At 34.4% G+C, this 15,240-nt stretch overlaps 4 protein-coding genes across 4 annotated transcripts; all 4 read right to left on the reverse strand.

The window, feature by feature from the left end:
• Positions 1 to 291: 291 nt before the first annotated feature.
• LOC107060469 (monothiol glutaredoxin-S1-like) lies at positions 292 to 594 on the reverse strand. Its single transcript, XM_015308433.1, has one exon. The coding sequence runs from the start codon at positions 592 to 594 to the stop codon at positions 292 to 294; it is 303 nt and encodes a 100-aa protein (XP_015163919.1).
• A 3,516-nt stretch (positions 595 to 4,110) lies between these two features.
• Positions 4,111 to 6,542, reverse strand: LOC107060470 (putative late blight resistance protein homolog R1B-17). The gene is made up of 2 exons (XM_015308434.1): positions 4,214 to 6,542; positions 4,111 to 4,118 (listed from the first exon to the last, which is right to left on the reverse strand). The coding sequence occupies exons 1-2, from the start codon at positions 6,540 to 6,542 to the stop codon at positions 4,111 to 4,113; spliced, it is 2,337 nt and encodes a 778-aa protein (XP_015163920.1).
• Positions 6,543 to 8,332: 1,790 nt separating this feature from the next.
• Positions 8,333 to 11,743, reverse strand: LOC107060516 (putative late blight resistance protein homolog R1A-3). The gene is made up of 2 exons (XM_015308493.1): positions 8,602 to 11,743; positions 8,333 to 8,490 (listed from the first exon to the last, which is right to left on the reverse strand). The coding sequence occupies exons 1-2, from the start codon at positions 9,491 to 9,493 to the stop codon at positions 8,483 to 8,485; spliced, it is 900 nt and encodes a 299-aa protein (XP_015163979.1). The 5' UTR covers positions 9,494 to 11,743; the 3' UTR covers positions 8,333 to 8,482.
• On the reverse strand, positions 10,414 to 14,632 carry LOC107060471 (putative late blight resistance protein homolog R1B-17). Its single transcript, XM_015308435.1, has 2 exons — positions 13,648 to 14,632; positions 10,414 to 11,135 (listed from the first exon to the last, which is right to left on the reverse strand). Exons 1-2 carry the CDS (start codon positions 14,630 to 14,632, stop codon positions 10,414 to 10,416), a joined length of 1,707 nt encoding a protein of 568 aa, XP_015163921.1.
• Between the last annotated feature and the right edge of the window lie 608 nt (positions 14,633 to 15,240).

Genomic DNA, 15,240 nt, shown 5'->3' on the forward strand with positions numbered 1-15,240 from the left:
TTGGAGATAAAAAGGTGAATAAAAGAAAACCTCAATAGCTAGGTCTTTCACTGCCCAAAATTGACATCAAGACCTAGTCATTAATTTAGCTATCAAATTTCAATCTTGTAATAAATCTCTCTTGAGGCAAATACCAGGTGATTTCTTTCTATCAGTCCAAGTTGTCATGGATAGAGTTATCCAGTACCTCTGTTGATGTAGGAAGCACAAGTACTCATGTAACTAGTCGAGTTGTGTGCAAATTGCCTTGGAGCCATGGTAATTAAAAAATAAATCACAAACATATATTTTCTATACCCAAATTGCATTAGCCTTTATGAGCAATTGCTTGAGCTTGCCTCTAATGTTGAGACTCATAATTTCATTAGAACCTCCAACTAACTCATTTCCAATGAACACAGCAGGCACAATTTGTTGACACCCTAATTCAACCAATGCCCTCTCCAATTCCTTCCCATTTTGAACTCTATCAAGCTCATAAACAATAGGGTTTGCTCCGAAATTTCGAATTAGGGTTTCGATGCTATGAGAAATGCAACAAGTGCTTCTACTGAAAATCACCACTGGACTTTGTGCTCCCAACTTCATCACCATTTCCATAATGTTTTTAAGTCTTTTGTGAAAGATATATTTTTATTGGAAGAAAATATGTGAAGGCAACTAGAAGAGAAAAGGCTTTTTGTGTATTGAGTTTGTTGAGTTGATATGGTTACTTGAATTGGAGGGAGCTATATATAAGGGTTAAATAAAAAGATGAAAATATTCCTATATATAAATAAAAGAGCAAAAAAAAAATTAAAAAAAATAAAATAAAAATAAAATAAAATAAAAAAATAAAAAAATAAAAAATAATATATATATATATATATATATATACTTTTTATCATTTGTATGATAAATGAAACTGCATCACATTCTACAATCTTGAAAATAAGAATGGAATATAACTACCTTTTAAATATTCTCCTTATGATCTTTGAGCACTTTATGTGTAACGTGGATAAAATGACTAACATTCCAAAATAAGAATTAACTATCAAATTCATCATTAAATAGCTCATAGCTGATAAGAGTTTTCTGATAATTTATCGACAATCCATTAATTAACGATTTTATTGTTCTATATATAGTCCAACATCGTAACCTAAGTTCTAAACCATATTTCTTAAGTTCCTCAAAAGAAAAATCACTTCTTTACCATTTAATTTTATATACATTAGAAATTAAGTGTAGATAATTAGATTTACACCCCATATTAATATTCCTTAAGAACTAAATATGTACAATAATATAACACGGATATATGCAATATTGATATGCTCACTCCATTTTATTTTATGTGCCATAATTTAATTAGATACACGAAGTTGAAGAAAATGATTATTTATTTATTTTTTTGAATTTTATAGAAGCTAACTATGTGCGTAATATACTAAAGTATCCTTTGAATTTTGTGCTCTTAAATATATCATATGAGATATTGAAATTAAAGAATTGCTAAAGAATAAGACAAATTGAAATGGGGAAGAGTTAGCTTTCTTCTAGCTGGTTTGGAACTAATGCTTTTGAAATATTCCAAATATATATAGAGAGGGTCGATTGGCACTTCCAAGTTCCAAAGGCCATATGCTTTTTGGGGTGACAAGGATGATAGATCCAGGCCCAATTTCTTATGTGGGCAAAGTGTGGGGTGGGGCGGGGTGCGGGGTGAGTATCACAATTGATCGAAGAAATCTGTTCTTATCATGAAATAACTTTTGAAGTCGAATCAGACACAAAATTGAGTACACTAAACACCATGCATGAAGAAAGGAATATACAAGGACATATGTGAACTTGGATATTTACTTAACAAACTCCTTTCAGACCGGCCCGACCCAGCCTCCCAAGTACAAAAAGTTATATCCTTCCACTTTCTTGTTGGGGAAATGAATTTTAAACAAGTATCGCTAAAATCACTAAATGATGTAACAAGATGAATGCAAATCTTTCATCTTTAACTAAAAAAATATTAAATTCGAGCTCTGACAGTACTCCTAAAAAAAATGATATATTCCTCTTTTTTTTTACGCAATTCTTATTAAGCCGTACTAGCTAGTTGGTTCTAGATACCGAATAGTTCTTCGTGGACATTTTGTTGCAATAAAGTCCATGCAAATCGTACTTTAAATTTATTACAAAGTACAAAAGGTGAAATAATAGGACAAATTAAGAAAGAGGGTACGGTATATATACTAGGAATAAAGTGATTCTCACTCAGAAAAATAATTTAAATAAGAAAAAAAAAGTTATATGCTACCTAGAAAGGCCACATATTACCCGTTCCTTCGTTTCATTTTATGTAACATCATTTTTAACGAGCAAAAAGATTAAATATGCTCCTAATTATATGAGATAGTACATATTTACTATTTGTTTATAGTCTTGTGATCTAATGCATTCTTGCTGTTATTAAAATATGCTAAATTTGTCTTTATCAGATGGCAAAAGCTTCACACCGGTGATGTCACGTATTCCAGAATCAAGTAATATTTCTTAAATTTCATGTCGATACGAGCTATGTCACATAATTTGAAACGGCAACATTCATTTATATGCATATGTGATGGAAATTTTGACAACGTGGAGTCATGGCGTCTCAAAAGCTATATGCCTTTATGCTCTTAAAAAGGTGTGATCCTTTACAAGTTGCATTTTCCCCTTACTACTTTCTAAAAGAGAACATGAATAAAATATGATGCTAAAGAAAAATCTCTTCTTCTTTTTTCACTCCAAGAGCGTACCTGTGTTGGATTTGACTAAATTTTAATTCACGCATTGCATGACTCATTTCTAGAGGCTACACTTTCAACTGGCTTTTTTTTTCATTCTTAGGTGCTTGAATCTGAGACTTCTAACTAAGGTTGCATGTATCCAATAGTCCCACCACAACCCATTATGATATGCTAAAGAAAAGTTAATTGCATGGATGTGTTACCCACCCGCATGCTAATTAATTAAGTCAAAATCTAATCTTGAACCAATGTACTTAGGTCAATTGCAAAGAACTTTAGTCAAATCAAAATCTTTCTATTTTTCTTATACCATGTGTCAAGCCAAACATCGTCACATAAAATAGAACAAATGGAGTAACAAATAACATTTGACAGATTTGGTTGCTGGAATGAAATGTGTAAAAGGCAATGAAATGAACCTCCAGATTGAAGCTCTAACTGATTCTCAACAGGTCAGTAGAGACAGTGTCCATCAAGCTAACCTAAAGAGCCGCCCACCCAACTGATTAAACTTAACACTAGTCGGCAGATGTATAATTTATGTATACTAAACATATGATCATATATAATAAACTTATGTATAATCCATAATTTTTAGGTGAAGGGTGTTCAACTGGCTACCTTTCGATGATTGTAGCTTTGCCACTACCTATGTAAGAGAATTGGCATTAAAAAAAAGTATAGTTTTGTGTAGAATCAGATGATATTTAGTATCATAGCAAAGGGTAGAGACCTCTGTTTCTTCGAGAATGCACAATGTTTGCTCTCATTAGATGGCTAACCTCACACCTCTGCAAGGAAACATGAGGAAGAAAGAATTACATGCATAAGACGTCATGTAGGACGCAAAACTTCCACGTAGGATGCCATATTTCTACTTGTTCAACTTTATACAAACTTAAGTGCATATACTTGTGCACATCGCAAGTTGGAGGACATAAATGTCAGTGCAGGCCAAGTTTAAGAGCTTGTTTATGCATTATGACTGTTGACAATGATCCAGATGAATTTCATGGATTGGTGAGGTTCTCATTTGATGAACAGTGGGTGAAAGCACCACCCATCGATGAAAAACACTTATTATAATTGAATAGAGGAAAACAGATTCAAAATGTGAAAACATCGATACTTATACTCCATAGGAAATGCATAATAGATTGAAACTTTATTCATTTCGAACCATCACATAACACAAAACAGATATTACAGTACATTAAACATGCTTATTCCTAAAACATGAATTTTAACAAACAATCAGAACATAAAAGAAAGATTTTACTTTCCAAAATAAAAATTTAAAAAGGTTCTGCAGATATATATTCCCTCAAAATAAGCTTCAATTCCCTGCATATGCAAGATAAAAAGTAGAAGTCATCAGCTTAATTTCAAAGTAAGATTTAACAAAGATGAAAGAATCGAAGAACTTTTTTAGTACTTACAGAGACTATCACGGATGTAGACCTTAAGGAAATTATTTCCCATGGCCTCTTGTTCTTGTTCAATCGCTCTTACAGAATCCTCAGCATTAGGGAAGCAACCATGTAACTCAATTGATTCCAAAGTAGCAATTTCCCCAAAATCTGTTGGAATTCTTAGCAGGTAGTTGCAATTCTTCAGAACAAGGCGTTTTAGATTTGGGAAGTTATCACTGCTTGCTTTCCAAAAGTCAATATTTAGGATGCTCAGTAACAACAACTTTAAGCTTTTGAATTCGTCTTGATCAGTCAATATCCATACATCATCATTGGCTCGACAATCTTTAAGCTTCAGCTCTTCAAGATTTGGTAACATCATAACAGTTGATGATATGTCTTCCCAAATAAAATTACTACAACCATTTAAACTCAACCTCTTAAGTGATGCTGGAAAAACAAAATCCTTAAGTGATGTTGGAATAACAGAACTATTGATGATGTCTTGCCAAGACTGTAGCCAGCAATTACACTTGAATGCTTCGAGTTTTCTCAAGCTGGACATATCCATGAGTCCGTTGGGCGAGTAGTCGTTACAGAGTAAAGGTACTTGAATTATCAATCTCTTTAGATTGGGAATGCCAGAAAAGACTTCATTTGTACAACTCCTGCTACAAAGTCCAGAAAATTCCTCTAGATAATTGAGAGTACTTTCTCCTATACGAATGGGTAAATAATTGGATCCCCCCAGACGTATATACCTCAAGTTTTTCATCGTCCATATCTTCACAGGTAAACTTATATAATCGGAAGGATAACCACTACAAATTAGAGTTTGCAAATTTTGAAGCTCTGAGATTGATTCAGGAATATTGAAGTAAAATGGAAATTGGAGATATCTCAAATGAAATAACTTTGTAATCACAAGTGGAAATGATGATAACTCTACATCTGGATCTATATATATTTGGAAGATGACCAATACCCTGAGAAGGTTGAAACGAGAGAAATATTCATGTATTATAGGATCCAAGTGAGAAAATAAGTAGATCGATCTGGCTATAGGGGGCAATAGCTTACAAAAGTCATCAACTGAACGAGATAAGGATTGAAAACTGAAGCGACGAACATTATGCTTTTGTGCTGGAAGAGTGGGGTATGTTCTCTCAACATACATATGTTTTGTCATTTCAACTTCTTTCAAACAGAACTCACGCAGTATATCATGTATTCCACATGCTTTTATCTCACCATTGAATCTCCTTTTTCCAGCTTGTATCAAGTTCCTGCTAATAAGATCCTTCAAATAATCTATCGCCACTTCCTCCAAACTTTTATCACTTCCAAAAGTCCTTATGAAACCTTCTGCAATCCATAATTGGATCAATCTCCATGTCTCAACCTGAAAATCCTCTGGGAAATTACTCATAGAAAGAAAGCAAGGTTTGAGGCGATTAGGCAAGTGATGGTAACTCAAACCGAGCACTCCTAAGCATTTATCTGGATGACTAGCAATAATTTCACTTAAGGTTCGTGCAGTATCCTTCCAAACTCCTAATGTCATGGGGATATTAGAAAGATGTCCCGCAATCACTGAGATTGTCAAGGGTAATCCTTGGCATTTTTCAACTATTTCCTTTCCAACTTCTTCCAACTCAGGAGGATGACCATGTTTTTGTCTAAACACCTTATCACAAAGTAACTTCCAACTGTTATCTAAATTCAAGAGGTTCATCTCATGAGGGCTACTGGCATTTGCATACATCGCTACCTCAGTTTCCCTAGTAGTCAATAAGATTCGACTTCCATTGTTGTAATTAGGAAATATTCCTCTTATACTATCCCAAACATCCCTACTCCAAATATCATCAACAACAACAAGGTATCTTCGACCCTTTAGGTTCTTTTGCACCAGGTCAGCTAACTCATTGTCATCCATCATATCATAATCTTTTGCATTAAAATCTGTTAGCTTTGGAATGCAATGTAAAGCTTCTAACAATACATTTCTACCTCTAAATTCTTGAGATATTGTAACCCAAGCAAGAATATCAAAGTGATGATACCTGATTTGAAGTTGATCATAAGCTTTTCTAGCGAGTGTTGTTTTGCCAATGCCACCCATGCCTGATATTGTGACAATGTCTAGATCCGACGGTGGTCCTGTCAATCTTTTAAGTATTATCTCCAAGTCATCATCAAGTCCGTGCACGATGTCATCTTTCGACTGATCTGACAGCATTGGATCACTTGTTGAAGGAGTGTCAATCAAGGAATCCCTCGATGATTCAAGAATTTGATCAGCATCATCATCATGAGAAAGAATGTCCATCACTTGTTTCTTTGTTGCATCCATTTTCTCAGCCACTGGTAGCAAATCCTAGTGTTGTAAAATTCCAAATGTCCAACTTAATTCGTTGATGATTTGACGAATTTTCAGTTCAACAACATCTTCTGCATCACTAGCAGCAACTCTAATTGTTTCCTCCAAAGATTTGATCTTTTCATGGTCAAATCTACTATTCTTGCTAATTTTTTCAAGGACTTGTTGAAAATATTCAGCAGTAGCATGAAGAAAATCGAGCGTTTGTACAGTGTGATCATGAAAGAGTTCTGGATTTCGTTGTTCAAGAGTTTGAAGAAGAGAAATTACAGCACTATAAGCTGCCATTAAGTCAATATGGAGAGGAATTGGAACAAATAATTTTTGAAGGAGTAAAGAGGATGTAATTCAAAATATAAAAAACTCTTTTATAATTTATTTCCAACACCATGTTGGTGTTTATTTTATCAATAAATAATTTGACTTACTAAAAAAACTAAGTCTGTGTGAAAACACATCTGTGTCAAGTTATAATAATTAGGGAAAAGGGTCAAAAATACTCTTAAACTATGCGAAAGGAACAAAAATGTCATTTGTTTGTAGTTTGGTCCAAAAATGTCTTTTCCGTCAATACTTTGGTCCAAAAATGTCCTTATTGTTATTTTGAGTAAAAAAAAATGCTCATTTTTTCAAATAAATATATTATTTATTTTCTTTTTAACACATTCTATTTCTAATTATATTTTTTTAAATAAGTAAATGTTTATCTTACTTCAATTCAGAAAAAAAAAATGAAAATATTTCTTATTTTATTATAATTATATTTTATTGTTATATAAATATAAATTGATGATGAATATACTATGATCTTATATATATGACATACATTATATGTCGAAAGGGTACATGAAGGTATTCTATTTTAATTGATAAGATGAGATTAAGAAAAAAAAAAATATCTCCTACATTTTTATTTTTTAAAGTGATTTTAAAAGAAAGAAATTAACAAGAACATGGTTCTTTTATAATAATTTAATTAAGAAGAAAATGTGTTTAAAAAGCAAAAATAATATACTTATTCGGAAAAAGGCATTTTTGACCCATTTAGTAACTATAGCAGCATTTCTGGACAAAAGTATTGACTGCAAGGGCATTTTTGAACCAAAGTATTGACGACAAGGGCATTTTTGAGCCAAACTATAAACGGAGGGCATTTTTGACCCTTTTCCCTAATAACTATCATTTGATTAATGTTTTCTTTCTTCTGATGGACAGTTTTTTTTACTTAATTTAAAGCATCTAATACAGTTGACAATTTGTTAATTTGTTCTGATTGGAGAAAAAAAGCATCTATACAGTTGTCAATTATGTTAATACGATGTATTCAAAGCTGTAAACCATAAAAGTTTTATTGACCAGAAAACATAAACTTTTATTTAGGAAAAAGAAAGATATTCGAAACAATAGAATTCATTGTGTGTCCTTAAGAAAATTAATCCACTCATTGTACCTGAGGTCCTCCCATGATAAAACGGATAAACATGTTGCAAGAGTATTAGTACCTCAAACGCTTACAACTTCGTCAAATTTAAAGCCAGTCTCTAATCACACAAAAGACTCAGGTAAACCTCTCTATTTATAGCCGAAATTCTGAGTAGAATGGAACAAATTAAAACACTTGTTCAGATCAGGTTTGGTTTCTGTTTGGAAGTAATAAGTCTTATATATAAGCACACTAATCTTCCTTTCCACCATCACATAATACAAAATAGGTATTACAGTACATCAATAGTTACCTTTTAAGAAAATAAAGAAAGGGCGAGATATATATGTATTAAACATGCTTATTCCTAAAACATGAATTTATCCAACCGATAAGAACATAAAACCGAATTATGATTTGACTTTTCAAAATATAAACTAAAAGGTTCTGCATTTGGAAGATGACATTAGATGGTCCCTCGAAATAAGGTTCAATTCCCTGCATATTAAAGAAAGTCATCATCTTAATTTCGAAGAGGTAAATTTATAAATATGAGGTAATTAATAATGTGAAGAATCCAAGAACTTGTTAGAGAGAATTAAAACTTACTGCGACTTTTATGGATGTAGACATTAAGGATATTATTTCCCATGTCCTCTTGTTCTTGTACAATCTTTCTTGCAGAATCATCAGCGGTAGTGCTGCAATCATGTAACTCAATTGATTCCAAAGTACAAATTTCGCCAAAATCTGCTGGAATTTCTTGCAGGAACCAGCAATTCTTCAGAACAAGGCGTTTGAGATTTGGGAAGTTATCATTGCTAGCTTCCCAACGCGAAAGTCCTCCACCACTCAGTAACAATAACTTCAAGCTTTTGAATTCGTCTTTATCACTCAGTATCCATTCATGACTCAAGGATCGAGAACGTTTAAGTTTGAACTCTTCAAGATTTGGCAACATGATAAGAGTTGATGTTATGTCTGCCCAATAAAAATAACAACACCGAGTTAAAGACAACCTCCTAAGTGATGTTGGAAAACCAAATCTCTTGATGGAGTCTCCCAAAAAAGGTGACTCGTACAACTTGAATGCTTCGAGTTTTGTCAATCTGGACATATCCAATAGCCGATGAGTAAACTCTTCTATGTTGAAAGGTGCTTGAATGATCAATCTCTTTAAATTGGGAATGCCAGAAAAGACTTCATTTGTACAACTATTGTAACAAAGAATAGAAAATTCCTCTAGATTTGGCAACCCTGTCACAAGACTTTCTGCTCTAGGACTCGGTAAATTAGAAGGTCCCTCCAGACGTATACATCTCAAGTTCTTCATCATCCAAATCTTCCTAGGTAAAGTTATATTGTAAGGATAACTACCACAAATTAGAGTTTGCAAATTCTGAAGCTTTGAGATTGATTCAGGAATATCTCCATGAAATCGAACTTGGAGATATCTCAAATGAAACAACTTTTTAATAACAAGTGGAAATGACTTGAACATTATATCTTCATTGAAGATGGCCAATACCCTGATAAGTTTGAAACGAGAGAAAAAATCATGTATTATAGGATCACAACGGTAAATGGGAAATCTCCTGAAAAACTTAATACGGGGTTCAAGAGGTAGATTCAATCAAGAAAATAAGTAGATAGATCTGGCAACAGGGGGTAATAGCTTATAATAGTCATTGACTGAATAAGATTCGGTTTGAAAACTGAAGCGAAAAACATTATGCATTTGTGTTGGAAGAGTAGGGTAAGTTCATGTATTCCACATGTTTTTATCTCACCATTCAACCTCCTTTTTCTGACCATTATCAAGTTCCGGCTAATTAGGTCCTCCAAATAATCCATTCCCACTTCCTCCAAACGTTTACAATTTTCGGAACTCCTTATGAAACCTTCTGCTATCCATAATCGGATCAATCTCCAAGTCTCAACCTGAAAATCCACTCGGAAACTACTCATGGATAGAAAGCATGGTTTGAGGTGATAAGGCAAGTGGTGGTAACTCAAACCGAGCACTCGTAAGCATTTATCTGGATGACTAGCAATGATTTCACTTAAGGTTCGGGCAACATCCTTCCAACCTTCTAATGCCCTGGCCACTTTCGAGAGATGTCCCGCAATCACCGAAATTGTTAAAGGTAGTCCTTGGCATTTTTCTACTATTTCCTTTCCAATTTCTTCCAATTCAGGAGGATGATCATATTTTGGTCCAAACACCTTATCACAAAGTAACCTCCAACCATTTTCTGCACTCAAAAGGCTCTTCTCATGGGGGCTACAAGTATTTGCATACATTGCTACCTCAGTTTCCCTAGTAGTCAATAAGACTCTACTCCTATTTTTAAAATCAGGAAATATTCCTCTTACGCTATCCCAAACATCCGTACTCCAAATATCATCAACAACAACAAGCTATCTACGACCAATTAACTCTTTCTTCAATAGGCCTGCTAAGTCAGAGTCATCCATCTTATCATAATCTTTTGCATTGAAACTATCAGTTTGCTTTGAAATGCAATGTAAAGCTTCTAACAATACATTTTTATATCGAAATTCTTGAGATATTGTAACCCAAGCAAGAATGTCAAAGTGATACCTGACTGTAAGATGATCATAAGCTTTTCTAGCTAGTGTTGTTTTGCCAATGCCACCCATGCCTGATATTGTGACAATGTCAAGATCCGACAGTGGTCCTATCAATCTTTTAATTATTATCTTCAAGTCATCATCAATTCCATGCACGATATCATCTCCCGACTGATCTGACAGCACTGGGTTGCTTGTAGAAGGAGTGTCAATCAAGGAATCCCCAGAAAATTCAAGAAGTTGATCAGCATCATGAGAAACAATCTCCATCACTTGTTTCTTTGTTACATCCATTTTCTTAACCACTGGTAGCAAATCTCGGTGTTGTAAAATTCCAGATGTCCACCTCGAGACTTTGATGATTTGAGAAATTTTCATCTCAACAACATCTTCTGCATAACTAACAGCAACTCTTATTTTTTCCTCCAAAGATTTGATCTTTTCAGTGTCAAATCTACTCTTGCTAGCATTTTCAAGGACCTGTTGAAAATATTCAGCTGTCGCATGAAGAGAATCGAGCGTTTCAGCAGTGTGACCATGAACGAGCTCTGGAATATTTCGTTCATCAAGAGCTCAAAGAAGAGAAATTACAGCACTATAAGCTGCCATGAAGTCAATATGGAAAGGAATTGAAACAAAATTATTCTTGAAGGAGTAGACAAATTCTCCCACCCTTCATTACTTCTCCTTTTCCTATAGTAGAAAAATGAATTTCTTTGAATTTCAAAAAGGAAATGGCATTGAAATAACTATTATTGTCTAGTTAGATTAGGTATAAGAGTTACATGAATACTTCCTCCACTCTTTTGCATTTATAGAAACATCCTTTAATCAATTAGTTTTTGATGATATTAAAAACTAAGTCAATGCCAGTTGGGTGTGTGAAAGCAGATCTGTATAGAGTTATATAATAAAATACAGTTTTACTTAATTTAAAAAGCACCTCCATTATTGTCTATTTGTTCTGATCAGAGAAAACAAAGCATCTATACATTTGACAATGAATGGATCAGAGAAAGCACATTCCCAAAGGCTTTTTTTTTCATCGCAAAACATCTTGAGGCTCACTTACTTATGGGCTTCAAGCATGCTTGAGTCCAGAGGCGGAGTTAGGTGGGGGTTCATGGGTTCGGACGAACCCAGTAGCTTTTCCGTAGACCCTATATTTGTACTAGAAAATTAATTATATATATATGTATATTAATTCGTGAACCTCTAACAAAATTGATCAACGGTTATTAATGAAATTTAGAACCCCTAAACTCTTAATCCTGGTTTCGCCTCTGCGCTTGACGCTCAACGGTCATTTGCACGAATGATCCTATTTTAGGGTGGTCTTTTGTAACATCTCACAACTCTACTCTTAGAATCTGAATCGTTCGTCGTAAGTATATAAACTTGAACCGGGTGATGTCCTACTTGCTCGTGTGTTTTAAGGTTCTTTAAAAAATGTAGAAAGGGTATCGGAAGTGATTAAGGATCATAAGGGACCTCTAACACCAAGCCAAATTCAAAGCATTTCTATCCGCTAAGTTTTCACATGAGTCTATATAAGGGTCAAACTTCAAACAACCATGATCTCTTAGAATATTAAGAGTTAGGTTATCCATAACCTATCCAATTAAAGTTCTATGAGTCTTCTTTCCAACGCCGACAAGTTTGCGTCAGTTTGAGTTTGGAGTAAAAAGTTATGACTAATTTACTAGAGATGCTCTAACCTGGCAGAAGCTCCACGATGGCTCCGCGATTCGGAGTGAATATGGACCTAACTGTCCGCTGGAATAAAATTCCGTCTTCCAGCTCTTATTATTAATTTTTTAAGGGTATTTTTGTCCTAAAAACCACTATGGAGTCATCTAAATAGCCCTAAAGGTGTATAAAATCAGTTTTTCATAATTTAATCCTCTCATTCACTCCTAAAATCCTAGTTCAAGAACTTCAAGAAACATCAAGGCTAGGGTTCATCTTCCATGATTCTCCATCAAGCTTCCTTACTGAGGTATGTAGGACTTCAATGAGGAATACTTCATCCTCATGTTCAAGATTTCTCAATTTTCATGAACTTAATTAGTTTCATAGTTAGGCTTACCCAACCCACTTTCGAATTCATCACATTTATGACCCAAATTGCATGATTTCTTGAATTATTTATTTATGATTATGGATTCTTGACTATTATACTTTCTTTTTATACTTAGTAGGATTTTTCATGGTCATTCTTATGAGTTATTGATATGATGTTACTTATGATTCATGAACCTTCTATTTCAAAGTATGATTTTAGAGTCGGTATGTTATTATGGAAGCTCTTATGAGATTGCATAAGCTATGCATGCTATAGAAAATTTCTCATTATTTGAAAAATGTCTTAGACAGACCAAGATTTTAGCATATGATTTTAGAAAGAATGATTTGCATTTCATCTCATAGATTTGAAAATAGTCTCTTGGAACCTGTAGCACATCTTCAGAACAAGGCGTTTTAGATTTGGGAAGTTATCACTCCTCGCTTCCAACCGCTCAAGATTTAGGCTGCTCAGTAACAACAACTTCAAGCTTTTGAACTTGTCTTCATCACTCAATCTCCATTCATCATTCAAGGTTCGACAATATTTAAGTTTGAGCTCTTCAAGATTTGGCAATATCATAACAGTTGATGATATGTCTTCCCAAATAAAATTACTACAATTGTTTAAACTCAACCTATTAAGTGATGTTGGAAAAACAAAACTCCTGATGGTGATACCCACGATCCAACTATGTCTCCAGTAATAACACTTGAGTGCTTCGAGTTTTCTCAAGATGGACATATCAATGAGCCGATTGGGTGAATAGTTTTTACAGAGAAAAGGTACAGGAATGATCAATCTCTTTATATTGGGAATGCCAGAAAAGACTTCGTTTGTACAACTGTCGTAGCAGACATTAGAAAGTTCCTCTAGATTTTGCATCCCTGTCACAAGACTTTATGTTCTAGGGCTAGGTAAATAAGAGGGTCCCTCCAGACGTATATATCTCAAGTTCTTCATCATCCATATCTTCCCAGGTAAAAAAGTATAACCATTACAAATTAGAGTTTGCAAGTTCTGAAGCTCTGAGATTGAGTCAGGAATATTGCTGTTAAATGGAAAATGGAGAAATCTCAAATGAAATAATTTTGTAATCACTAGTGGAAATGGTGGGAACTCTGCATCTACATCTACATCTATATTGAAGATGACCAATACCCTGAGTAGGTTGAAACGGGAGAGAAATTCACCATATTGTGTTGAAACGAGAGAAAAACGGGGGATGGGCAAGATTCTGAGAAGCTTAATATGATTTGGAAAAGGTAGATTCAATTGAGAAAATAAGTATATAGATCTGGCAAAAGGGGGTAATAGCTTACAACAATCATCATCTGAATTAGACTCAGTTTGAAAACTGAAACGACGAGTATTATGCTTTTGTGTTGGTAGAGTAGGGTGGGTTCTCTGAACATGCATATGCTTTGTCATTTCAGCTTCTATCAAACATAACACACGCAGTAGATCATGTATTCCACATGCTTTTATCTCACCATTGAATCTCCTTTTTCTAATCTGTAACAAGTTCCTGCTAATAAGGTCCTCCAAATAATCTATCGCCACTTCCTCCAAACTTTTACAATTTCCAGCAGACATCCTTATGAAACCTTCTGCAATCCATAATTGGATCAACATACAAGATTCAACCAGAAAATCCTTTGGGAAACTAATCATAGATAGAAAGCAAGGTTTGAGGCGATTAGGCAAGTGGTGGTAACTCAAACCAAGCACTCCTAAGCATTGATTTGGATGACTAGCAATGATTTCACTTAAGTTTTGGACAACATCCTTCCAACCTTCTAATGTCCTAGTCATTTTAGAAAGATGTCCCGCAATCACTGAAATTGTTAAGGGTAGTCCTTGGCATTTTTCTACTATTTCCTTTCCAATTTCTTCCAATTCAGGAGGATAATCATGTTTTGGTCCAAAAACCTTATCACAAAGTAACTTCCAACCGTTAGCTAAACTCAAGAGGTTCATCTTATGAGGGATACTAGTATTTGCATATATCGCTACCACAGTTTCCCTAGTAGTCAATAAAATTCAACTTTTATTGTTGCAATCAGGAAATATTCCTCTTATACTATCCCAAACATCTGTACTCCAAATATCATCAACAACAACAAGGTATCTTCGACGATTTAGGTTCTTCTGCACTAGGTCTGCTAACTCAGAGTCATCCATCTTATCATAATCTTTTGCGTTGACACGAACTGCTTGCTTTGAAATGCAACGTAAAGCTTCTAACAATACATTTCTAACTCTAAATTCTTGAGATATTGTAACCCAAGCAAGAATGTCAAAGTGATGATACCTGATTGCGAGATGATCATAAGTTTTCCTAGCGAGTGTTGTTTTGCCAATGCCACCCATGCCTGATATTGTGACAATCTCTAGATCCCGTGATCGTCCTTTCAACCTATTAATTATGATCTCCAAGTCATCATCAAGTCCGTGCACAATATCATCTTCCAACATTGGATAACTTGTAGAAGAAGTGTCAATCAAGGAATTCCAGGATAATTCAAGAAGTTGATCAGCATCATGAGAAACAATTGTCACGCCCCGAGCCTACACCCTGGGCGGGA

Source organism: Solanum tuberosum, unplaced genomic scaffold, assembly GCF_000226075.1.
Source record: "Solanum tuberosum cultivar DM 1-3 516 R44 unplaced genomic scaffold, SolTub_3.0 scf00086, whole genome shotgun sequence".
Taxonomy (NCBI): Eukaryota; Viridiplantae; Streptophyta; class Magnoliopsida; order Solanales; family Solanaceae; genus Solanum; species Solanum tuberosum.